Source organism: Lonchura striata, chromosome 4, assembly GCF_046129695.1.
Source record: "Lonchura striata isolate bLonStr1 chromosome 4, bLonStr1.mat, whole genome shotgun sequence".
Taxonomy (NCBI): Eukaryota; Metazoa; Chordata; class Aves; order Passeriformes; family Estrildidae; genus Lonchura; species Lonchura striata.
Window position 1 is genome coordinate 41,822,946 of NC_134606.1, and position 25,913 is coordinate 41,848,858.

Below are 25,913 nucleotides of genomic sequence, written 5' to 3' on the forward strand. Positions count from 1 at the left end.
CAGTCAATCTCTTTCCCTGATATTGACATCTGAGGGCACTCTAATTTAGGAGTCCTGGAAACAAGGCCTGGAAATGCGGGGACAATTGGTTGCAGTTTAGAAAGATCCAAGATTCAGTGTTCTTTGTAGAGATGTAGACAAAATGGACACAAGTTTTCACACAAGATTTAACTCAGCTCCCATAATTGATATAAAGGAGTAAAATAAGTTTAAAAACTAGCATACAAATAAAATAGGTCTGCAGATATAAGTACTATGCGTAATCCAGTACATTAAATGACCCTAGGAATATTCTGGAGCACTGAGGCTGATTGGCACTGAATGGCTCACATCTTTGCTAGTAAATTTGTTTTACCCAGATAGCTGCATGCAAACTGACTGTTGGAAATGTTCAATTTCTCCAACTATTACTGGGAATCCTTTGAAAAAGTATTGCCTCTCACAGACCAACTGTGTGCCTGGACCAGTTTAAGTGTACAGAAGACCATATTTCAGTTCCAGGAAAAGTTAATATACATCTATTACCAATGTAGCAGACTTATATATTACAAATTATAGAGTTCTCTTCTAACACACAACATTCTTCTGAATATGAAGTAACATATAAGTAACAAGACTAATTTCTACAAAAGATATATATATATTTACATATATATAGAATAGATACTTTATTTATATGCATATTATTAAACAAGCTTAAATTACCTGCTGCATTAGCATGATCACTGATTATTTTTTCAAAATCTTCTCTATCACCAGTTTTTCTGCAAAGATCATAAAAATACAATAAAACCCCTAAATTATAAAGATAAATGCTGTAAAGGCAGTAAGTACAGAAGTTACCTACCTTGTCTTTAAAGTGTATAGACCTAGTTCTGCTGATCAAAGAGGAAGTTTTTAATTCATTCAAAAGCGGGTCTTGGTAGGATCTTAGATTATCCTATGCATTTCTGGTAAATTAAAAGTTTTGGTGGTCTGAACTCCAGTTGTGGATTTCAGGCAAATGCTATTGCCTGTCATTTTAGCAGTCTTGGCTTTTTGTTTGATTTGTGTTTCTTTCTTGAAGCTAAAACTACATTTCCTAACATATTGTAAAATATAATTGGAATTTATATTCAAGCATTTTTTGGAATTACAGTGCATTTAATTCAAAAGAGGTGAGAACATATTTCTGCTTAGAGAGGAAATACAAATAACAACTATTAACTACAAAATTACTTGTTCATTGGTAGTAATTAAGAAATTTGACATAAAACTGCAGCCTTCTGAGTTTTCTGAGGACAATAAATGTCAAACTGAATGTTTGACTCCAAGTTATGGGAACAACATATAGCTTAGATTAACCTTCATTTAAGCAATAAACTCCTGGTATATGCCTTCTGAATGTATCACTTGGAATATCATAGGTATATTTACATGCAAAAGCAACAGATATTTAGATTTGTTTTACATTGGCATTATTGCCTCCTTCAGAATATCACAGTAATTTTTTCTTTTCAACTAATATTCCAGGGAAGCAACACATAATTAAAGAATGGGAAAACATTCATAGCAATAAGCCAGTCAGCAATTGCAAAGCACATCTGACCCTCTATCTTTGGTTCAGTCAATGTATGTAAAGTGCTTTAAAAATATCAAGTATAATTTAAAAGAGACACTGCAATTATCTATTCTTATCATGGTGAGCAACAGTGTAGTTTCCAACTTGATTATTTTTCTTCACTTCAGAAAGCAGATTTAAACTGATGGGCTTATTTTTTCAGATGCATTCAATAAACTATATCATAAGATGCTAAGAAATTCTTACTTTCTACAAAGCTCAAATGATTAATTTTGGATTAGTACTAAGAAATGCTGAAAATTGAGCTGAGTTCCTCAGCAACAGAAACCAGAACCCAAGTGAGCTCAGGAAAACATCCAATCAGTATCTGTAGTGTATGAGTGTTCACGGAATCAGAAACCAAATTCTTTTGTATAATACTAATTGTATTTCGAACTCTTTCCCTGGGATCTTAGAAACACCAGGCTAGATCCATATACAACCTATTATTCCATCTATGCTAAGCAGTCTCCAAGCTCCTCCAAAGTCCTTGCCTGCTTTGTTTCCCTGTACAATTTGCCCATTAAGTAAACTTTGTGAGCGATGTAAATATTTGTGAATATTTTAAAACAAACCAAATCATCACTAGGTTACGTTACATGAAATGTTACACACGAATTTGACAAGATAATTGAATATAAATTCCAGAAATCTTGACTCCCAGTCACCACCCCGTTCCTGTCTGAAAAACATTTTTGCAGTGAAGTTAGTTACAAACCCATTACACCTACATACCTGGTTTCTTTAATTCTGTGTTTTGCAAGTGTTCTCTGCAGTGCAAGATTTAGCCTTTCAAACTGGGGAAAAAAATAAGTATGTCATATGTATCAATATCATTGCTGAACATTTAATCATGAGATACATTTCTATACACAGAATTACTTTGCCATCTTTGGGACTAACAATCTTTTTCAAGACAGTATTGTTAGAAACAGCATGTCACTTCTGTGGTTATGAGATTTACTGTATGTTTATCTCTTCAGCTCCAATACCACTGCAATTAATACCCTCAGTCCTTGTGCACCAGTGGTAGTGTATTTTAAAAACAGTGATGTTCTTTAGCTCCAGATTTTCAGACAGCAATAAAGACAGTGCTGCTAAGAAATAAGTATAACCAACACAGCTCTCTATTATTACAAATCCCACCCCCCAAAAAACCACAAAGTACCATGAATACAAAATTATTTTAAAGAAAAGAATAATTTTTGTTGTGTATGCCACGACATCCTCCAGATGAAAATCTAGTCATTGTAGACAGCCTTTATGAAAGAATTCTCTAATAAAACAAACTTTAGAACATAATGAATATTTGCCTTAAAATACTTCAATCCCATGATTCCATATCCCTTCTGCAGTTCCTAACTTAAAATCTAAACAGATGGAACATTTTCCAAATATGCGTATTTAAAATTGTTAGGGCCAGTAAAGCTGTCATATGTATGTAGTCTCTGATATTCAAAACCCAAACTTCCCACACAGGCAGGGTCATAGAATACTACTATACTGGCACAACAGAATTCAGCTGGAAGGCTTTTCTTTGGTTCTCATTCCCTGAAGAAACTAGCAGCTTTTACTGCATCTTTTACTTTTTGTATTTCCAGGAGGAAAGTTTGCACAACCAAAGAAAATATCACTTGAAATCACTTGAAAGACATATTCTGGAAATGTTTTTTCAAGGAAAAATCTAAAGTGAATTAGATAAATATATACATATCTATGTATATATACCATATACCACAGTATATAAACACAACATAAATTACATCTGTGTAGAAACTGATACACTAAGTGGAATGCCATCCAATCCACTACTTATAAATGAGCAATGTTCTCCATATTTCTGTAAAGAAAGAAGCAAATTAAACAACAATATGCACTACATTATATCCCAAATTTAATCAAAAAGTTGTTTGGATGCACTTTGTCCTGGACTTCTATGCATAGCTCGCTGTCTCCATGAGAAGGTCACAATTCAAATTCATGATGCAGCCCTGTTTTGGAGCTTCCAGATGGAAGGAAGATGACGTTACTCAAAAACACTTAAGCCAGGTAAATTTTCTAAGCAATGAAAAATATGTTTCTAAACAAGCAATGGCCTTTTATGGAAAAATAGAAAGATGCTTAGGGCTTGACCCCAAATCAGCATGAGAACAGACTTGGACAAAGTTCTGATGCATATGACTTGAATAATTGTAAATAGTAACAATAACCTTGAATTTCAGTGGTTCCTAGGGTACATGGTCATAGTATCTTCACTTTGCCAAGCTTTGTCCCAGATAATGAATTAGCTTATCATAATTATGTTATAGGCAACTGCATACATTTATACCACTCTTTAAAGAGAAAAAATTACCAGTTATTAAAAATCCCACCAACAACTATACTAGAACTATACTAGAAAAGCAATATAGCAATCATGACACACTTGAAAGGGTGCTTTGCCAGTTCATTTTAGGGTTAAAAGTATTTTCATTTATAAATTTAGAGATCAGTTTAAAGGTTTAAAGGGATGCATTCTGTCTGTATAAATGCAGCAGAGGTGAAAAGTTTTTCAAAACTTAATTTTTTAGAGGTTTAGTGAATGGGTAATAGATGAAGAGCTGCATAACCAGATCTGCAAATATATTTAACAGGGCTCCAGCACTTTAAGTAAGGTACACTGAATGTCCAAGTAATGGAATTGTAATTAAATGAGTGTACAGAAGTGTCCATTTGCTATTTGTAGTCCCAATATGTCAGTCAGTTCCTTCAAACCTCCCACTGAATTTGAGACAAGGCTAAGAGTTGGATGTTACAGAGCTGCATTTTCCACATTATTTTTATAGAGATAAACCATGGTATTCATCTCCACTCAAGAAAGCCTGGGCCGGTTTTCAGTTAAGCTGAGCAGAGACATAGGAATATTTTTGTGGTAAATATGAAGAGTAGTGGTTTTAAAAATAGTATGACAGGAGTTTAGTATCACAGCTGATGGAAACATCAATTTCAATTTTTTTGTGATTATGACTAATGGACTTAGCAGTTTGGATTCAGTTAGGTGAACTGATGAGATGACCATATAATTTACATAATTAGGTAACAAGGCACAATTTCTATTCCTATATCTCTATGTTAAAAAATGGTACAAAAATAGATGGATCTAAAAAGTTCAATTAAAAATATTAGTGGAAAGTTGCAAATACAAGGCACAAATAAGGGAAATACAGTGGAAGGAATCGTGTATAGAAATTGTGGCAAAATTATATCCAGAAGGAATAGAAGTGGATTTAAACTACTGAGAACTACATAAGAACACAAACTTTTAAGCCAAAGCAACTTTTAAGGGCTTACATCTAAAGGCTGGCATAGATTGCTTTTTTTAACATTTATAGTTAAATGCTGTCTAAGTTTTATTTAGTATCTTTTTACCTCAGGAAATATTAGTTTGCAGATGCTTTCCGTTAGCGTGTGCAGGTACACTCTGCTTCTGCTCGTTTTCCTTTGTGGAAGGTTTCCTTGGCCATCTTTTTCATGGACTTCTTTGCAGATGGGCAAAGCTGCTCTAGAGCTGTTTTCTGTGCAGTCCTTGTCATGTTCCTCAGGAATGTGACCTTGAGTCAGTAAGGAGAAAGGACATTCTCCTGTGATCTTCAAGTCTTTCAGTTTTGTACAGAACATACTGTACGAAGTCTCTCTCTTGAGATTAGGAGTACTTAGCTCTGTGTTTACTAACAAGAGCAGAAGATGCCAGAATAATAAGTTGATAAGGCAACAACTGTAGAAGGTTATTGGTAGCTATAAATCACCACAGGAAAAAATTTCTGCCCCTACAAAACAAGAAAGAAAAAAACAATTACAAATATTTATTTTCTTTTTTTAAATTCTGATGATGTGCTGGTTTTATCTTAAGTACATTAAAATAATGGCTTTTTGAGGACTTAGCTCAGGAAAGCACTTACTCTCATCCCATTTTAAGCTTGTAATATCAACTGACTTCAGTGTTTCAGGTAACTCAAGCTGCATGCATGGTTAAGTTTTGTATGAATTTGGACTCAAGTGATTAAGGCAGAGGACTCATCTTACCTGACACATATTTGGTCACATTGATGGATGAGGTTTCCGAAAGAGTACGACGAAATGTTTTTGATTCTTTATAAGTAACTATTAAAAACCATCTCATGTGGCATAATGAAACAGATTAGTTATGGATACTTAAATCTAAATTTACTTGATGTCCAAGATATCCTTTATGTAACAGAGAAACATATGACTTAAGTTAGTGTGTGTATTTAAACAGTAAACCATACAAGACCAAAGGTTAGAGTCTCTTGTAAAAACAACTGACTGGTGACAACTCACATCTTGGAAATCTGACTACACAACTGCAGTTGCTTGGAAACATTAGGGAATTTTTATGCTTTTGAAGGTGGTATTTTCCAAACAACACATTAAACTTTTAATTTCAATAATGGTTCCATTTGTTACAGGGCCAAAGCCCAGCTAGAATTTAAATCTGACTACTGCTGTAAAACACAAAAATGTTTTTACAAATACATCAGTGACAAAAGGAGGGCTAAGGAGAATCTCCATCCTTTACTGCATGCAGGAGGAAACATAGTGGCAAAGGACAAGGAAAAGGCTGAGTTGCTCAATGCCTTCTTTGCCTCAGTCTTTAATAGTGAGAACAGTTGCTCTCAGAACAGTAAGACCCTGTGCTGGAAGACAGAGACAGAGAGCAGAATGATGGTCCTATAAACCATGAAAAAATGGTCACTGACCAGCTACACAATTTAAGATACACAAGTCCATGGGGCCAGATGGGATTCACCCATCCCCAGGGTCTAAAGGCAACTGTCAGGAGAGCTCACCAAATCATCTTCCATTATTTACCAGCAGTCTTGGCTAATTGGGCAGGTCCCAGTTGACAGGAGGTCAGTTAAGATAATGTCCATCCACAAGAAGTCAGAGGGAGAATACCACCTGACAACCTGACTTCAGTCAGGCTCAGTCAGTCAGCGGAGGTCATGGAACAGATAATCTTGAGTCCCATCACACAACACAGGCAGGACAACCAGGAGATCAGGCACAGCCAGCACAGGTTTAGGAAAGGCAGGACTTGCCTGACAAGTTTGGTCTCCTTCTATGTCAAGGTGACCAGCTTAGTGAATGAAGAAAAAAGATAAAGTCTACCTAGACTCAATTAAAGCCTTTGACACCATTTCTCACAACATTCTGGAGAAACTGGCTGATCATGGCTTTCACAAGCATACCCTTTGCCAAGAACTGGCTGGATGACCAAACCCAGAGAGTATTGGTAAATGGAGTTACATCCACTTGGCAGCCAGTCACTAGTGGGTTTCCCCAGGGCTTAGGACTGGGGCCAGACCTGGTTAATATCTTTATCAATGACTTGGACAAGGAGATTGAGTTCACCCTCAGCCAGTCTGCAGGCAGCACAAAGATGGTAGGAATGTTGATCTGCTGCAGAGGGATCTGGACAGCATGGATCTACGCACTGAGGCAAATCATACGAGGTTCAACGAGCAAAGTGATTGCTCCAGCCCTTGGATTGCACTAGCCCCATGCAGTGCTACAGGCTGAGGGAGAGTGACTGGAAAATTGCCTGGCAGAAAAGTACCAGGTGCTGGGCATGCTAGTCGACAGCAGCTGAACATGAGCCAGAGCATGCCCAGGTGGCCCAGAAGACCAGTGGCATTCCTAGCCTGGATCAGCAATAGTGTGGCCAGCAGGAGCAGGGCAGTGATTGTCCTCCTGTACTCAGCACTGGTGAGATTACACCTTGAACCCTGCATCCAGTTCTGGGCCCCTCACTACAAGAAGAACAATGAGGTGCTGGAGCATGTGCAGAGAAGGGCAATGGAGCTGGGGAAGAAGAATCTAGGGTACAAGTTTTATGAGGAGTGACTGAGGAAGCTGGGTGTGTTTATCCTACAGAAAAGAAGGCTCAGCCAAGGCCTAACTGCTTCTAAAAGGAGGCTGTAGCAAGTTGAGGATCAATCTTTTCTCTCTGGTAACAAGTATCAAAGAAGAACCAGCCTCTAGTTTTAACAAGGGAGGTTTAGACCAGATATTAAAAAACATTTATTCAAAGAAAGGGTGCTCAAAAATTGGAACAGGCTGTGCAGAGAAGCAGTCGAATCGTCATCCTTGGAGGTATTTAAAAGATGTGTAGATGTGGCACTTAGGGACACGGTTTAGTGAAGTTGATTTATTTCAGTTAGTCTGAAAAAGGCTCTTTCTTTCATTTTCTATTGACTGTATCTCACTGAATCAGATCCTCTCATCCTCATATAATACTCTTTAAAAATAATCCTCCAGAGTTTTTGGTGACTCTGGAAGCAATTAAGTATTCCCTTTTTCTCTCTGGAGATACAACAACTACTTCTCTCAAAGGCACTCCTGCTTTAATAAGCCTGCGCATTACACCATTTGTTTCTACCCCTGAGACACCCTAAGGGCATTTGGGGTCACACAGAACTGTATCAGGGTTAAAAATAACTAATTCCCTGATACAGGTTATCAGCTGCTGCTTTTGAAACAGCTGTAATGAACGGCACAGCAGAAGAATGCTGCAAACACAGCACAAATGGCACGGATAAAAGGAGAAATAGGCAGGAGCTACTTTGATTGGAGCTGCTGCTGAAAAATATATTTGGCAGAAAAGCCCCTTTTAAAGGATGTTGTAATACTGGTGGTGTCAGGCCAGGCTCTAGGGCACATCTATCAAAATTACCGTCTTATTTTAAGAATCAATAAACACAACGCTAAGAACAAGAGGCTGAAGAATGTTTACATAACATTTTATATTTCTGATTTCAGTTTTTACAACAAAACTCATTTGTTTCTGCTGCATGGACATCAGCAATACTTCATTTTTTTATTGCTGCATAGCACTGGGTAGCAAGTAAAGCAGTGAAAAATTTAAAGCAAGAACCATACTCTAAATACATAAATATACATAATACATTATATGTGAGCATTGTTATAGATAGATAGATATTTTTATTCAGAAGTCATTACATACCCTATATTACTACAATAAGAAAAGCAGAAAAAAACACATATTTTATGTAGTTCGACTGATGTGTGTACTGAAGTGAAACACACATATATACATGCAAAATTGTCAAACCTAAAAAAAATTATGGCTCTGATGGATCTTACATTTATAGTCACATGCTTTGCTGGATTTGGGGCTTGAATTTCATGATAAATTTTGAATTTATAAAATAACTACTTAATTTCTTAAGTCAAGTATATCAGCAGTTTGAAGGGAAAAAAAAGACACTGAAATATATTTTTGTAAAAGAATGTAGAATTAAACATTTTAAACATCTCCCGGGGAATGCAACACTGCAAATGCATATGCTGCTATTTAAACAGACTTAAGAAAAAGTTTCTCAGTGAATAATGTAAGAGTGAATTAAAGGCTAAATTAGACAGCAACAAATATGTACTGCAGTTGCACTAACCTAAGAACAACAAAACTCAATACCTTCATCAATTACCAATGAGTTTTCAGTTTCTTTGGATGTTTTTTTCCAGCTGATTAAGTTATTTCTCCATTTTTAGAAAACAATAATCTGGAATTATTTGGGGTTCACTTCCATGCTAGCATATTGTATTTTAACTAAATCACATTTATTGTGATAGGAAAAATATCCAGTCAGGTAGAATCAGTTTAGAAAAGGAAGTGATACAGTTGTTTTACACCTGAAGTTTCCAGAAGCTGTCAAGTGGGAAGAAGATGGTCATGGGACAAGAGTTTTTCAGGGACAAAATGAGCACTAATGTGAAGGTCCCTGAGTTGACAAAGCTGCTGGACATGCAGCTACTGTGTTTGCAGCTTCTTTTAGTGATGCCACCCTGTGTGCTGCAGGACACTGACATTCAGCCTTGTCCTGCCCTGGTGGGGACTGGAATCTTTGCCCTTGATCGGAACACTGTTTTGGGCACCTGCCAGTTGCTATTTATGAACACATCATAATCGATTTGGAAGAACATGAATATCCATGATATTTCTAGCAATAATACTGTTGTACAAAACCAATATCAGACTTTAAAGTCCATATAATGAAGACACAGTCCTTAAAGAAAGTTTTCTGAAGAACCATTTTCTAAGCATCCTGAAATTCTTGTTTTCCCAGAAACAAACTGCATGTCTCTTTGATAAAAGAGATCCCAGTTCAAAACCATTATCAATTTAACAGGTATAACAATTTTCAAGCAGTGGTCAGTTCAAAACTCTTCCTGACCTCTGCAATGACAAAACCCCCTAAATCAAATCTTCAAATAAACAAAGTGGAGAACCTATTTACATGACACTTTTGAGAATTCAAATACTGAAAAAGCCCTCTACATCTTCTTTAATTAAAACATCAAGTTTGCATCTTGCCCTTAATTTAAGTAATGTTCAGAAATAAAGTCTATTGTATTACAGGAAAATCTGTCTCACTCAAATGGTAATTAGACAGTGGTGTTAAAGGTCTGACAAGAGAAAGATAATGAATCCCCAGTACAGAGATTACAGAAGGAATTTCAGCAGTATGATAGACAACAAAAAGGTATGAGAAAGATAATACCACACATCACAGGTTAACTCAAACATCTGCAGATGTGTTTCAGGAATGAGGAGCACCAGCCCTCCCACTGTTCACCATGTCTTTAGACATTTTATGACCATAACAAAAAAAAAAAAAAAAAAAAAAAAAAAAAAAAAAAAAAAACCATGAAAATATTTTGTGTTTTTGATTCCTCTCCAAACATGGTTTGAGAGAGCTCATCCCAAGGGAGCAGCAGTGTCTAATGTGAATTCTCCATCTCTGCCATATTAATTGATGTTGTAGTTACCTTGGGAAACAAATTGAAAATTAAAATTAAATAATCTGCTGTGAGATCAAACTACAAGCGACCAATTTATTTAGTGTCTGACTGAGTACAACATGGCACTATGCCACTCAGAAAAATGAACATGACTTTACATAGTATAGTCATAGCTGCAGAATAACTTAACGTGCTCAAAATGCTCTGTAAAAATATTTCATTCTAAGATTACATCTATACACGTCTCACAGTCAAAAACGCATTCCTCTATGTTTATTTTTACTATCTGCTTCTGAATATTTCCTTTATTATAACACATCATGCAATGCAGATCAATGAATCAATCATACAGTAAAATCCCTAATATTAACACAGCCATTTATAAAAATGAAGCAATACCACTTGTCAACAGTAGCTAAAGGTAGTTCATAATCTTAATTTATGGATGTGGCACAAAAATTAAAAGCAACATTAAATACTTTTCTCTTATGACAAGCAGAGTCCTTCACTCAGAGTAAGACAGAATATGGTATGATGGTATAAAAAAAAATAGAAAATAGTCTGTTTTGCAGCAAGCAAAAGATATCACTGACTGAATCTAACTTTCTCTAGTACAAGAGGGATTGCAGCACTAGCAGGAGTAGTGTGGAAACCTTTGCCTCCACAGAAGCAGCTGTTAACTGCTGCTTTTATGTAAGAAAGGGGTTTGCTATTCCCACTCAGGTCTAATCTCTGTGGGGTTCAGAAATCCTTGCCTTTTGCTCCTTGCCAGTCAGTGACTCTGAAGAGAGGAAGGCAGGAACTGTTCTTTTTATGCATGGGCAAAACACAACCAGTGTCTAGTGGGACAGGTTAGGAACCAGCACCCTCCTTATCAGCAGCAGCTCATTTCTGTTTCAGCTGCTGTGTCTATCAGCTGACAAACACAGCTAAAATAACTAAATATTATAATTTTGCCTTTGTAATATTAAGTACAATATCTGCATATTATTTTTTCTACTTCAAGTGCTGTGGGTAGCAACAAAATCAAAGCCCTGGTAATTGGTCTGTTTCCAAGGATCTTAAAGTTGTTTCTAAAATAATAAGATAACACCTCAAGTCTACATCAATATATAAGCTCATATATTAAGAAGTTAAAGCAAGTATTTGTTAGTCTTATTAAATCCTGTACAAATAAGTTAACCTTTCATTGTTTGCTTCATTTTTAGTTTAAACATGTCCTGGGTACATACCCCTTCAAAGCATTAATTTGTTTGGATATTGCAAAGCCAAGGAGTTGAGGTCTAGAAACCTCTTTATTCACATGACTATTCAATCCTAAATCATTACCACCTTGTGTAGACATGGGCTTCACTTAATTTACAAAGCAGTACTTTTCTTTCCTGAAAGATTCTAGGCTTTTTCACAGTACATATTTCTGCTACCTGAGCAAAGGCAATAGCTGATGAAAAGGTCATTATCTCCTCTACAGATCAGGAAGAGACATGATATGGAACAGTGGACTTCACAAAAATTTACTGGTGCCCAAGAAATTACTAGAATCAGCAAATTCCATTCCAGTTCTCAAAATGAATATGGTTTGCCAGGCATTAACTTTCCTGCTTGTTCAGCCAAAATTTCCACCCTCCTTTCTTTCAAGTCAATTCTCATTCTCATCTGCCTTTACCTCAGAGCCCTTTAAGAGTAGTCTTCTACTATTTTTTCTTCAAAGCACTAAAATTGCCATTGTGTGTTGTGCAAGACCTGTTCTAGTGTTCTCACCCTCTGTTTACAGATATTTCTGATACAAGTAGAGACAAAATTTTCTTGTAAGTCACAGCATACCACAGCACACTACAGAACTTAATGAATTAATGGGATTACAGTGATTACCAAACAAAGTAAAAGATAGTAAAGCAACTATGATAAAGTACTACAAATCACACCAATCATTGTTTTAACCCTCCAAACTTTTTAGTAAACCCAAGTTCAGTGTTGTAACTCAACCCACTGACTGTCCTATATGACTGTATGACTGCTTAAGGCAAGTTAAAAATCTAGACTTTGCTTAAAAGAAAACTTTCTCCCCACAGTGTGGAATTTCTTCACCTTTCTACCTTTTTTTCTGTATAAATTGTTTTAAGAAACAGAGAAACACAATCAAGTGTTTCCTCTGTGCTCCAAGTTGAATAGATTTTGATTTGCAACATTAGACAGCTACCAAGCCAGGAAATGAAGAAAATAATTAACTTTGTTTTCTGAGAAAAAAAACCAAATTATCTACTTTTTTATCTTGTCATCTATTATCACCAATTTCACAGAATACATGTCAACTTCAAAACTACTAATATGTCTTATTTTAAGGTCACGAGACGGACATTTCTGCTACTTTAAATATTAGCATTTATGTAATAACACCAAACACTATATCTTAATATTGAAACTGATGTTGTTGAATACAGGGCAAAACCCTAATTTTAAAGTATCACTGAATTTCTTATGTTGGTTTTGTGACTGACTCATTTCCCTGTAATAGTCTGAAGCAAGTCTCTGGATCCAAATATACCCCTGGGAGAAGCCCAGACTCCAGATGTGAAAGTTATATAGCAGCCACATCTCTGGTTTCAATTAAAAGCTCAGGAGGAACCTTAATTACTACACCCATGTTTTGGCATATAGCTAAAGGAAGGACCGATTCCCAAATGCTGCTGATAAAATACATATTTGCCATTTTAAGTATCACATTAAGTACTTTCATAGGGTAAATATTTTCCTATGCTAGGACCAAATAACAGGGAGGCATGCTGAGAAGGCAGCGTGGGAAAAATATTATTTTCCTGTGAGTCAAAACCTCTGTGAAAACACTCCCCAGCAAGCCCAGCAGGCAGGCTTGCAGCACCTCTGCTCCCATCACACGCTCAGGATGCGAAGGCAGCTCTCGGCTGCGGCGCATCCGCAGCCCTGGCCCAGCACGGCTGGAACCCCAGCCGGGCAGCTCCCGAGAGCCACAGCCCCCAGCACTGCTCACGGCCTTTTCCACTGAGGCACAGGTAAAGATACCTCAACAAAAACCAGAAACCTGCTGTATGTAACCATGATGCATTATTCAGGTCTTGAGCTTGCATTTTGGTTTTGCTTTTTTGAGAAATCCTGATACGGAACTGACATAACTGATGAGACCTTGAGTGATCTGGGTGCCCAGATGAGGAAGCAATTTAAGGAGAGGAGCTGTTGCAGTGAGGGCAAGCAATCCAAAGCATCTGGAAATTATTCTCACACTTTCACACAAATAATTCTCGCGTTTTTACTTATAGCATAACCTACATTTATAGCCCCTGAAAGCACAATACTTCCATAAAACTTGTAAGAGAAAAGCTATGAAAAATAAATTTATGTCTTCTTTTCAAGAATTAAAACTCATCCTGAGGAAATGCAGTGGTCGTGACAGTCTGCAGGAGTTAAATGTAAAGATCAAAGTGTTGCCCATAGCCAGTGGAATGTAATTAGAATCCACAAAAGGAGAAACACTGATGGTCTAGAACATAAAGTCATTCTTAATTGTTGTGCTTACTGATTCCTTCCAAATATCTACTTACAGCTCAATCTCTCAAATTTAGCAATGCATAGCACGTTACTCATTTAGCTTGACCTTTAACTATACATGTCTACAAAATCTGATTTTTGTTTATTTCATAGATCAAAAATGCTTTTAAGGAGCAAATAAACTAAAAAATAATAGTAATTATTTTGTGATAAAAGTGAAATCTAGTAACCTTTTATCCCATACTATTAGTGAAATCTTTAGCTAGTATTCGCAACTTAGCCAGCATTGCTGCATCTCTTTTTTTAATAAATGAAACAACAAAAGTACTAAATGGTACCATGGACTCCACAGATCTTAGAGAGGTGTCTGAAAATTAGGCCTGTAGACAGAAGTAGGACTGAAATTAGCAGATTTCAGTTGTAGAGCTCTCTGACTGGGTATTTGCCACCTGTCACTTCTGTTTACAATATCTACAAAATCATTTTCATGCTGAAAATCACTGACAACTACCTTTCATATTTATTCATAGTTAAGCACTCATGCCAACTCCTGTTGAAGTCAACAGCAGGTTTCTGGATATAGCAGGAATAGGATTAATCCTAAAAGGTTTGTCACTCCTGTCACTGAAATACTGATTTGCATGTTTTCTTATTTTTGAACCAAAATATGACCTTGGCTTTTAAATGTTGGGTTTTTGCAGCTAAGTGTGCAGATGCAATAATCACAGAACTGAGGTTATTTGAGATTACAGAAAGGTTAAAACCTATGCATGGGAAGGGAATAACAGGAACTTCTAATTAGTCAAAATGGTTTGTCCTACAGCATTGAGGTTATGTCCTTGTACTTTTTCTGAAAAAACATGCTGATTGAAGACATGTAATCAACCCAAATAGATGGCTGAAGGGATGTTTTCATAGCCATCATACAGATACTGATTCTGCTTTACGTAGGTCCCTGCAAAAAAAATAGCAGCTCTGAAGAAGCAGAGAAATCAGCTACTTTCCCAATTGTTCTCTTCCATGGTGTTTGCAGAGCAGGACCAAGAGGCACCTTCCTCTGTGATTAAATGTCTACATATGGTTTCTGCTACAAAACATGTTTAAAAATAATTGGAATTGCTGATTTAGCCCATGTGCACTGTAAATTAGCACCTTCCTTTTTTATTTCACTGATTGGCCTGTCATTTTGCACACAATGGTACAGGCACATATAGTTATTCATAGCCTACCTCTTTCAAAATCTGCTCTTCTGAAAAAGATTTGAGTACACAAAAGCACAACATCTTACCTTTGAAAAGATTATCAGCATATCCAGAGAGACTGAATGGTCTAGGAATACATTACAATACCAATTTGAGTATCTTGTTTAGCTACTTTCTAATACTCTTCTGCAAAATACAGCAGATATTAACTTAAAGCAGAGAAAGCTAGGTAAATATATTAATTTATATTGTCCTTAAAAACACCGGCTTCCTTTTTCACTAAAATGATGAAGCTAAGTAAAGATGAGAGCTTTTGTGAAATATTGAGCTTGCACGTGTGGTATTAAGAGAAATTAATGTTGTTAATCACAAAAAATAAGCACTTAATGATTAACAATAGCCTGTTGTTAGTGTACACCACGTGTGTAACAAAACTAAAGATTAAATAAATCCAGAATCAGATTTTGGCTTCCTGTTGAATGTTCAATCTGAGATGCTTGTCATTGTCTCCAGTGCAATTGCTGAAGTTACCACGGCTATTGCTCTTTCAAAGCCTTCCGTTCCATTTATTCAACACTTCTTTTAAGCATGTGAATGAAATCAAATTGCACAGAGTGTTTTTCAGATTACTTTTGCACAGGAAAAGTCAGCACATGTAAATGAGAGCAGCAGGGAGAAGGAATGCAAGATTAACTCAGAGAGAGCTGCCATGTTCACCATGTATTCTGTAATATCTTCCCCTTGTCCCTGGTGGCAGCTTGAGGTAAAGAGTGAGGGGAAAATGTGGCCCTATGGAAAAGTAAGCTGAAAATATTTATGGGAGATTCAGTTTTGACATATCTAAATCATAGCAAGGCTATAGATATGTAGAAATCTGAGCTCCTTTATAAAGAAACTTCTCAAGTCATTAAAATGTAGCTTCCTGTTTTAATAATAGACACAGTGAAAATCAGAGAATCATTGTGGTATTGATCATGACACCAAGGAAAATATTTATAATGCTACATTTCCAAACCCTCACTAGTGATAAACAATAAAAAAAAGGACACATCCTTATAGCTAAAAAATATCAGATAGTAGAAGCCTTGGTCAGTGCTGCTCCTCCAGTTAGAACAGATACATTTAAAAAGAGCTAGCATATTTAAGCTATGCATTATACAGATTCAAGTACATTAGCTGTTGAATTGCAGCCTCTTGTAACAATACCAAAGTTGAATATTCAAACAGAACAAAAATAATAACATCCAGGTTTTTGAAACTCTGTTTCAGTTTTGGATATTTTTGTGCCAAAGTGCTGGTTACAGGCTGGCACAGAAATAGATGCTTAGCTTGCAATGCTTGCAAATTCCCTGAAATTCACTAGCTTTTGTGTCAGGTGTTTCAGATGAACAGAGATTCAACAGATTAAGAAATACTGAAGAATGGAAATCCAAGAAAAGGTTAACAAAGAGCAATTCAGAAACTTTGATCAGATGTATCAATCGCCAGCCTATAATTCAAGGTACAAATTCAGGGTTTAATTATTGAGCCAAATTAAATGTATTTTAACCATAATTCTTTTGGTGCTTTTTTGTGACTTTTTGTGCAAGGTCCTCAGGTCTCTCTCTCATTGGGTAAATACAGATATTGTGCATTGCATGAATCACAGGGTAATTTTCCTGGAGTTATTCTAGGCAGGGTACCTAAAATCACCCACATTTATTCACTTCACAGTCTGTATAACTGCACTGGCTACAACAATGTCAACATCACAGTACTCTTACTGAAGTCTGAAAGATCAGAGCTTGTTTCCATTTCTCAGATTTCAGTTTTCCTATTTTTTCTAATTTATTTTGCAGTATGTGCTCTTCTGTATTATGTGAAAGATAAAACAAAGGGAGATATAGACAGAATGAAGGATCAAGGAGAAAAGAACAGAAGAAAACCTGTTCTTCATGTTTGTTCATAAAAGAACATGAAGAGCAAAAAATCCCTAAGAAATAAGGAAAACACAGCCAATAGAGCAAAAGTATTTGCGATGGAATGGACATTTTTCTTGCTGTCCATAAAGTGCTTTCTCTCTACTACAAATCCACTGAAGCTTGGTAGGTTTTTATGCAAATAATTTTTCTGTAATCTACCAGTATGGCCTATAGAACCTGTTGACATGCTAATTTCATGGAGCTTTCCAGCATTTCCAGTATTTTAGATTTTAGGAGAATTTTTTTGTTTGCTGTTTCTGTGTTTCAGCCAACTCTCCTGGTTATGTATTACTCTCTCTGATGCACAATTAAGGAAGAACACATGTTTATTACTTTGATTTGGCCATCAAGATTCAATTTCTAGTTTCACTGGTTTGCTGCACTAGCACCTATTGGGGGGCTGGAAATGATATACCTTGTTTTGCAGCACTGTTTAATGAGGCTGCCCTGTGATAATAAAAAGGTAAAAACTTCCTATGTTATCTTCTAGTATTTTGTTTTAAATGGCATTGATTTGGAACATAAAGGTTAGATGTCCATTGTTACTGATTTAAGTTTTCGTTTCATAATTTTACTTTTTTTTTTTTTTTAAGGATATTCCACTTGTCTTTTATAATATATCTGTAAGGAACCTCTTTTCTCTCTCCATCAGGCCTTCTGAAATACCAGTTCATGCTGCACGTGTATCTGAGATCCCAGGACAGAAGCATTACTTACCTGGGTTCCTTCAAGGCTCTGACCTGCATTCCAGTGAGGCAGCATGAAAGTGCATTGGTGCCAGCAATCACCCATAAACACAAGCAGACCTCTCAGAAGGTAAGGAACTATATGGGCATCCAGTTCTTAGTCCAAGGTGTGGCAATTTATGATTCAGTGCTGGGAGGCTTTGGGCTTCAATCCCCAGGCAAAATGAGCACAGAACACAGCTGAGCATCTTGGTCTGAAGGAGCTCCCAAACAGGAGCAACAGCCAAAGAAAAGTAGCAACAGAGTCATCTCAGATTACTTCGTTGAGAACCCAACCTAAAATCAAATGTTATTTATAAACATATTGGTCTCAACACTTCAGCTACCCAGAGACCTAAGGCTCACTTGAAGTGCAGGGGCTGTACCAAACCAAAGGTCCTTCAAGTACAATTTCCCAACAAAAAGTTAACAAATAAGATACAAATTCTGTATGTGCTGATTTTTAAATCTGTAAAATGGAAATCCACCAGTGAGCGCCTGTTTTCTTTCATTATATTAAGAAATTAGGTTCATTTCAAAAATTGAGCTATATAACAGGATGTCTCCAACTTGATGTGTTGCATACTAGTTCTGTGAATAACAGCTCCAAGCAGCAAAGAACACAGTTCAGTTGTTTCAGAGGTGAAAGAGCAGAGCAACTGGCCAGTGAACTGTGGCAGAAAACCTAAAAATGAACCAAAATCAAATTCTGGCCATATCAAATGCATATGTATTCAGAGGAGTATATCAAATAGGTTTGAATGTTATTTGAATATTATCTTGAAGAGATATGCTCCTTTGCTTGGACAGCTAAAATTATTGTTCACTGGACCCTTGAAAAAAGAAATCATGTGACAAATAATGGGTTTCACCTCTGCACTTATTTACGTGCACAGAAAGAGGATACTACATAGCAAGTTCCCCCTTTTCTGAGGGAGTAAAGGCTGAGAAGCCACGAGAATAGCTGGGCTGAGGGAGGGAATGAGATGCACAACTTCCTGGAGAATGCAAACCAGAGACTTAAGTTTAAGGATAAAGAAAGGTAGTATCTCCTTCACAAGGAATTTCCTGCCAAGATGAAGACAACATTTTTTAAGCATTTTGGCATTCTAGAGCATTTTGAAGCACGACAAATCTTGCACAGTGCATTCTCAAGAGGTAAAAATAACACAGGGAGGAAGGCAAGTCTGCTGCACTGTGTATAGTCTTCCTTTATATGGGGTCAGAAATATTTGACATTTCTGCTTACACTTTAGGTGGTGTGGAAAATACAAAACATTTATTTCAAATACTTGTACCTGACAAGCTTTAACAAGACACAAGCACTAACTTTACAAGTATCTTGTGACAATGGAGAAATTAAATTCTCACAGTATCACAAGTGTCTTTGCAGCATATTCATGCTCTAAATCTTTGCTCTGGGTTTTCAACTCTGTTTATAACAGGCATCTAAATCCTACAATGCCCATACTATGTCCAACTGACATTAGGATTGCATTCCTAAGTAATGCAGCTTCTTTGCTAAAAGACAGAGTGCCAAACCTAAGTTTAAAGATCAGAATGCACTTATTAATATTTTACTAAAGATCACAAGTGGTTTCCATTACTCTATGGTAACAGTTGGGAAAGAAAACTCTTGAGAATTTGTCATATAAACCCATACAACTGCCTATTTTGGCATATTTATTCCAGCATTACAATATAACTTACAACAGTGGCAATATAATTGGGGTTTTTTTAACACATTAGCCCCATTAGATGCTTTTCTGCTACTACCACTCTCTTATTTCAGTTTATCATCTTATTTTTCCATATACCAATTTACTGCTAACAAAATTTTGCCACAATACAGGCAGGAATAGATATTCTGTTTCAGTTTTGCTACGGGTAAATCATAACCCTGTATCCTATCAGCAGTCCTTGCTTTCCACTGTTTCAAACCCTCTTTGAAAAGATACTTTTTCCTTTTAATTACCCTCTATTGTTTGAACCCATTTTTGCTTAGAACTTACTATGACTTAGAAGTGCAAATAATTTTCAAAGACAAACTCAAAGGAAGATATCATGAAACCACACTTCATATATCAAGCAACCATTAAAGCCAGTTTTTACTGACATTTCTAAGTGCCAGTCCCTAATCTGCTACGAGAATAGTCATTGACATGATGCCCACTCACCTCTATCTCATGCATGGTATAGCTGCACACTTTAAACTGTGACTAGCCGTGACTCTCTTGATTCTAAAATTTACTATTATCATGGTCAATGACTTTTTCCACATACAGTTGACAGACAATCATGCTGCCTCTCCCACAGATCTGGAGCATGTGACATACAGGGCTAAGTGTGAACTTGATCGAAGCTGATATACTAATTTTCAGATCAGCAGCAGATTTTCAGTGTCACAGTACAAATGTGGTCTCTGCCTCGTGAGCACATCAAAAGGTTTTGCAAACTGTGCTTAACTTGAGATAAAGACCGGTCTCCTCTGTGTTATTTCATTGCCACCACACAACCAGATGTTTTTGTCTGCAAAGAGAAATATTTCATTACCTTCCAACATTCATGAAGGTCTCACTGCTTAGTCAGCGAGATCACTTCTTGTGAAAATTCTTGCAGAACTTTTGTTTACACTTAAATACTGGTATTAAACCTTCTGTGAGGTCATCCTTGGGCAGGTTGCTTAGCACAGAAATAGTGCCACTGATACTCTGCATTCTGCTCTCTCTCTCTTGCTGTTGGTAGGCCTATACCTTGCTTATTTTAACCCAGAAGGCTCCAATTAAGAGCAGGGCCATACAGAAATATACAGCAAAAGATGATGTCTGACATGAAGGGTTTGCCCTCTGAACAGCTAAGACAGAAAAATGGGATATGAAAGGAGCATAACAATGCCTCCTTTATACGTGGGGAAATAAGGCATGCTGGAGATCATAAAAGACAGCAGCCGAGCTAGGAAATGAATCCAGATGTCTTAGCAAAAGTTAAAGAGATTGCACAAGTTTGTTGGGCAGTTTAGTAGATATGACTGATTTACAAAAGTCATGTTTGACCTTATAAAAATTGGCAGCCAGATTCTAAAAGCAACAATGGGATGAAAACACTTTACACCATAAAATTCTAATAGATTTTGCAGACAGGATTCATAATAGGATGCAGATGCCAAATATACAAGCAGAACAAGGAAGGTAGCCTCACACTAAATCTTCATGGCTAACACACAGCAGGTTTAACATCATTCTGTTACTTCTGAAGGGTTCATAATTCCTTAAAGGAAATGCATTTCCCTTTGGCTGGTTTTTAATATCATGCAACTTGTTTGGGAACTTTAACTGTATCAAAATAAGCATTTAATTCAATATATAATTAATTATAATTATTTGTCACAATTTTTGAGAAAAAAAAATCAGTTCCTCATTGACCAAAAGGCTTGCCAAGTTACTTAAGCCACAAGACTCTCTCCCTACATACCATTCTTCCCATGGGGAAATTCTAAAATCCTACCACTAAATATGCCTTGTGAATTCTATGGACTAATGGCTCCATTTTCACTAAAATTTCAGAAATTTACCTGTCTGCCAAAGATTTTTCTCATCATGAAGGCAAATGGTTTTGCACTTCCAGCTTGCCAGTGCAGAGACAAGAGACAGCTATGAACACAATTTTGGCAAAAACAACAAAAAAGGAGATTTAAAGTTAGATTGATACATGCTTTCTCTGAAGACATGGAAATTCTGCCATTTTTAGCAGTTCTATTTAAAACAGGAACTGCAATGAGTATTTTAGGGTCCTGGATGCCAGCAGTCAGGGCTAGGGAGAAAAAGAGCTATTTGTGTAAGCAGACGCCCCTCCCTATTAACCAGAAGGCAGCACCTGAGTATATTGTCTTGTGTTTTCAAATCATAGAAATCATTATCAGCAAACATAAAATCCCAAATTTTCCTCAGTAACAAAACAGAAATACTGCTGGGGTGTGCCTCTGTATTCAGGCTTTTACTAATGCTCTTTTGTGTGTGAAGAGTTTCTGTGTTTGCCGAGTAGGGCAATCAGCTTTCCCTGAACAATTTTTGCCAGCCTGCAGCTGTATCAAGTGCCAAGTGAAATGCAAGGTTAGAATGAAATTAAACACACATTTACTTTGGTCAGCATTAGAAAGGCAGTCATCACTGCACAACACACTTCTGTCTAATATACTGTTGAGAAACTTGTTTCTGTGCCCCTATTTATTAGAAGTGGAGAGTTGAGCAGCAGGTACTGTACACAGAAACCACAAGTTTTACTGCACTCTCTTGAATCAGTGACACTCAAGAATTCCACCATGAGGATTCCCCAAAATATATTTTACCCAAAAGCATGATGTAATTTTGTTCTGAACAACTCAGAACTGGGCTGAGGAACCGATCCACTTCATAAATGTATGTTTCTTTCAATTTCCATATGTGAAGGGGAACATAATCAAAGAATTTTAGCATGCAACCTTCTAACAATAAATTTTAACTTTATTCACAGGGAGGAAATTGGATGACTTGCACAGGATATTCCCTGCAGCTCTCTAATACAAATAGCTGTCCAAGGGCTAGATTCCACGATGCTTGATAACATCTTTGGAAGCAGTTGCAGTCTCCTCCAAAATGACACACATGTCCTGTTTCTAGATTACAACTACACATTAAAGCTTTCTTCCTGAGCCACTGCACGGCTGACCTATTTTCTATATGGACTTAGCTGAGACAATCAATGGGCATAGCCATGCGTGAAGTGCAAGGCATAGCCAAACCATCCCAAGGGAGGGTTCCAGACAGCTCCGGGGCCTCTGTTCACAGGCAGATACATAGGAAGTAGCAACAGGGGCTCTCATGAAAGAAATACTCTCTCAAAAATAACACAAAGTCACAGTTTGGTTATCATCTCCCTCCCTGAAAGGAATTATCCTCCTGGGGTTGACTTGCACAAGGGGGTTCATTTGAATACTTCTGCTAGCAGGGCACCATTGCCTTGGAACAGCTACTTCGAGTGTGAATAGTGAATATGCAAGAGGAAAATCAATTCACAAATTGACTTTAAGTAATACAAAGGAACTAATTTAAAGAGTCAGAGCAGTAAAATCAAGAATAATGTGTACCACAATGCTGCCAAGTTCAAGTAGCTGGAGAGTGCTTAAACGTAGCAGTAAAGGTCTGAACCATGGAAAGGGGCATTTGAATCAAATGAGAATGCCTGTTAAATACAATTAATGCCAACTAAATCTGAAAGCAGCAGTATTCTTAGCAAGGTCATCTATTCCACTTAACAAAACTATCATATAATAGGAAACATGAATGAGAAACCAGTGGAAGGCAGTATCACAGAATATTATGTTTTGATAGGGTAGGATTCTCCTAAAGACTGAAGGCCTGTGGAGGTCCTGAAGCTCACAGAGGTGCCTGGGGTCTGAATCAATGAACAGGACATGGTGAAGCCTCTCTGAGGTGAAGTAATCTGTAGGGATCGTATTTGCTCTGGCTTAGGTCATGAAGCAGCAGAACAGTGAAATGTGCACTCCTACAGAAAGGGAGTAGATGTCAGCTTGCTCTTGACACCACATCTACAAAAATAAATATCCTGTGTGGTGAGCCACTTCCTAGCACTGACCTACAACTGCCATCACCTGATTAGGACAACCAAAAAAATGGGAGAACAGCATATCACTAAATGAGCCGCAGTCAGTATCTATGGCACAAGTAAAGGGCTTAATTATAAATATTAACATGGCTTTTTCAGTTGTCTCAAAGCATGTGAATCTATAAACAAAAACCTTATAGAAAATCTGCTTTATCTAGCAAATTTTGCTGCCTTTATTAGTAAAAATTAATTTGTTGTTTATACCACAGCTAGAAGCCATAATCAATTTAAGCACATGCTTAAATCCTATTGTAATTTTAAAATTAAATAGATTTAATTTAATGAACAGCCTAAATAAATAGACTGTTCATTCTGCCCTGAACAGTGTTCCTTTGTTGAATGAAAACCCATGCCTTGAACTGACTTAAAAATATAACATGTTTAATGATAAACTTGAATCTCTACTTGTCATACAACTATTCATGGAAGACACACTGAATATACATCATACATGCAATATACAAACATCATACAGCTACATCTCAAATGGTGAAGACATGCTAGAAAGAATATTCAAAGTAATGTCAAATATGAGATTTGATCCCAATTTAATTTCAAATGCTAAAAATCTTAATTGCAATGGCAAACATCTACACAAATGCAGTAAATTTTAAGACATGTAGACAATAAAGATCTTTAAAAAGTAAATAGGACAAAAAGTGCAAGAAATCTCAACAAAGAAACTCTAATGGCAGCCCTCCAATGGCCCAAATTTTATTTGTTAATAAAATGTGCAATCTGAAATGTAATGATTTCTAAATAACATTACAACAAAATACTTTAAACCATACCCTATATTTTCCAATACTTTTTTAAAAATAAGGGGTTTTTTACCTATACAGAACTTTTCTTAAATTATTAAGCTTTTATAAAAAAATTTAAAACCTGTTGCTAGTCTAGAAAGTAGATACGAAATACAGCCAGTACCTCCTTACACATATTTCCTTGCAGATAATTTAGAATAATCTATCATATGCTTGCTTAGATTACTGAGGTGCTTGGGTTTTAGTTTTTGGGGTTTTTTTTTAAAGTACAATACTACAGGATTTTTTGTTAACAACTCATTTCAGTTACAAGGAAAATAGCTGTGTTTGCTACAAATTTTATCTTTGCTTCTTGGATTACTTATTTTGAATCTTGGTATTATTTTTTTTTTAGAATTTTAAACAGATGGCATTCATATTCGTAACAGCACTGATATTTTATCATTTATGGCATGACATAACCAGGTTTTGACTGCTACTGATATTTGGCATACTAGATTTTATTATCAACTCTTACTTATGTTTTGATTTCACTGTGGAATCTGTTTTGAAACAAACTGTCATAGAGTAAGGACAGATTTTTTTTAAAGAAAGCATTAATCCCAATAAGACAAATATACTCAACTTGAGTACTTACTTTTATGGACCTTGACTTCTCATTTTGTGTTTTATTAAAAAATTTGATTCATTTAAGTAAGTACTCAGCAAGTGAACCAGTGGAAGAGAAGACATCAAGACCTTGGTGCGACATTTTATTGGTGTCAAAAAAGGTGAAAAAAACCACCAGTAGAACTAAATTCCTTACCTTGTCCTCCAATGTTTGCCTCATGATCTTGCATTGTCATGACTCATGATAGCTGCAAGGTACATATTTCCCCAGAAAAAGGAAGTACAAGCAGGAATTCTGAATATGTGCTTTCCTTCTCTCTCCTTCCATACTTTTCCTGCCTGCTTTGGATAAGTATGATTTCAGCAAATGCTTTTTATTTTTTTTTTCACTGCTACAGTACTCCTCGTGCTTCCTTACAATCACCTGGTTCATTTAAGGTTCTTGCTACTGGCAAAGCAAAGAGAACAGTCATCAGAACGTATGGCCATATGTAACACCCCAGAGCAACACAATCCAAGCAAGAAACTTCTCTACAATTCTCTTCTCTCCAAAGAGAACATTTGTAACACATTTGCATACATTCTCTGGATGCCTGAATTGCTTATCTTCTCTGGTTAATTATGTAAAATGGTCTGTTACAGGAATCTCTTCCCAGTACAGGCTGTCACCACCTTTTGTTCCTGACCCTAGAAAAGTAGTAGACCCATTTATATGATTTAAAGTATATGTTTCCTTACGACTGCTTTTTGTAGTTTGGAAACATATAATCTTAATTCTAACTACAAGAAAAGGGAGTGGCTCTACTGGGAGTTTTGTCTTAGGAAAAATTCTAAGATTAGACCACTTCCAAATAAGTAAAACACCTTGTTCTATTCATACAAATATAATTAAATTCTTACATTTATTATGAAAATATTCCTCTATTACATTATTCTGTATTCTCTGACTTAATAATGGAAAATCCAAGTGAATAAAAATTTTGGTTTTCCTACTAGTATTCCAAATAGCAAATGTCTGACCATCTCTTTAGACCAACCCACATGCA

The 25,913-nt window shown here is 36.5% G+C and overlaps 1 protein-coding gene across 2 annotated transcripts in view; it reads right to left on the reverse strand.

Annotated features, from left to right (window-relative positions):
- The window catches only part of GUCY1A1 (guanylate cyclase 1 soluble subunit alpha 1), a 34,645-nt gene that overhangs the window by 7,590 nt on the left and 1,142 nt on the right, over positions 1-25,913 (reverse strand). For both annotated transcript variants that reach the window (XM_021544763.2, XM_021544765.3), the window contains exons 2-4: positions 5,009-5,406; positions 2,336-2,397; positions 706-764 (exon numbers count right to left, since the gene is read on the reverse strand). In XM_021544763.2, the coding sequence (XP_021400438.1) occupies positions 706-764; positions 2,336-2,397; positions 5,009-5,257 (370 nt within the window). In that variant the 5' untranslated portion in view covers positions 5,258-5,406. The remainder of the gene's footprint in view (positions 1-705; positions 765-2,335; positions 2,398-5,008; positions 5,407-25,913) is intronic.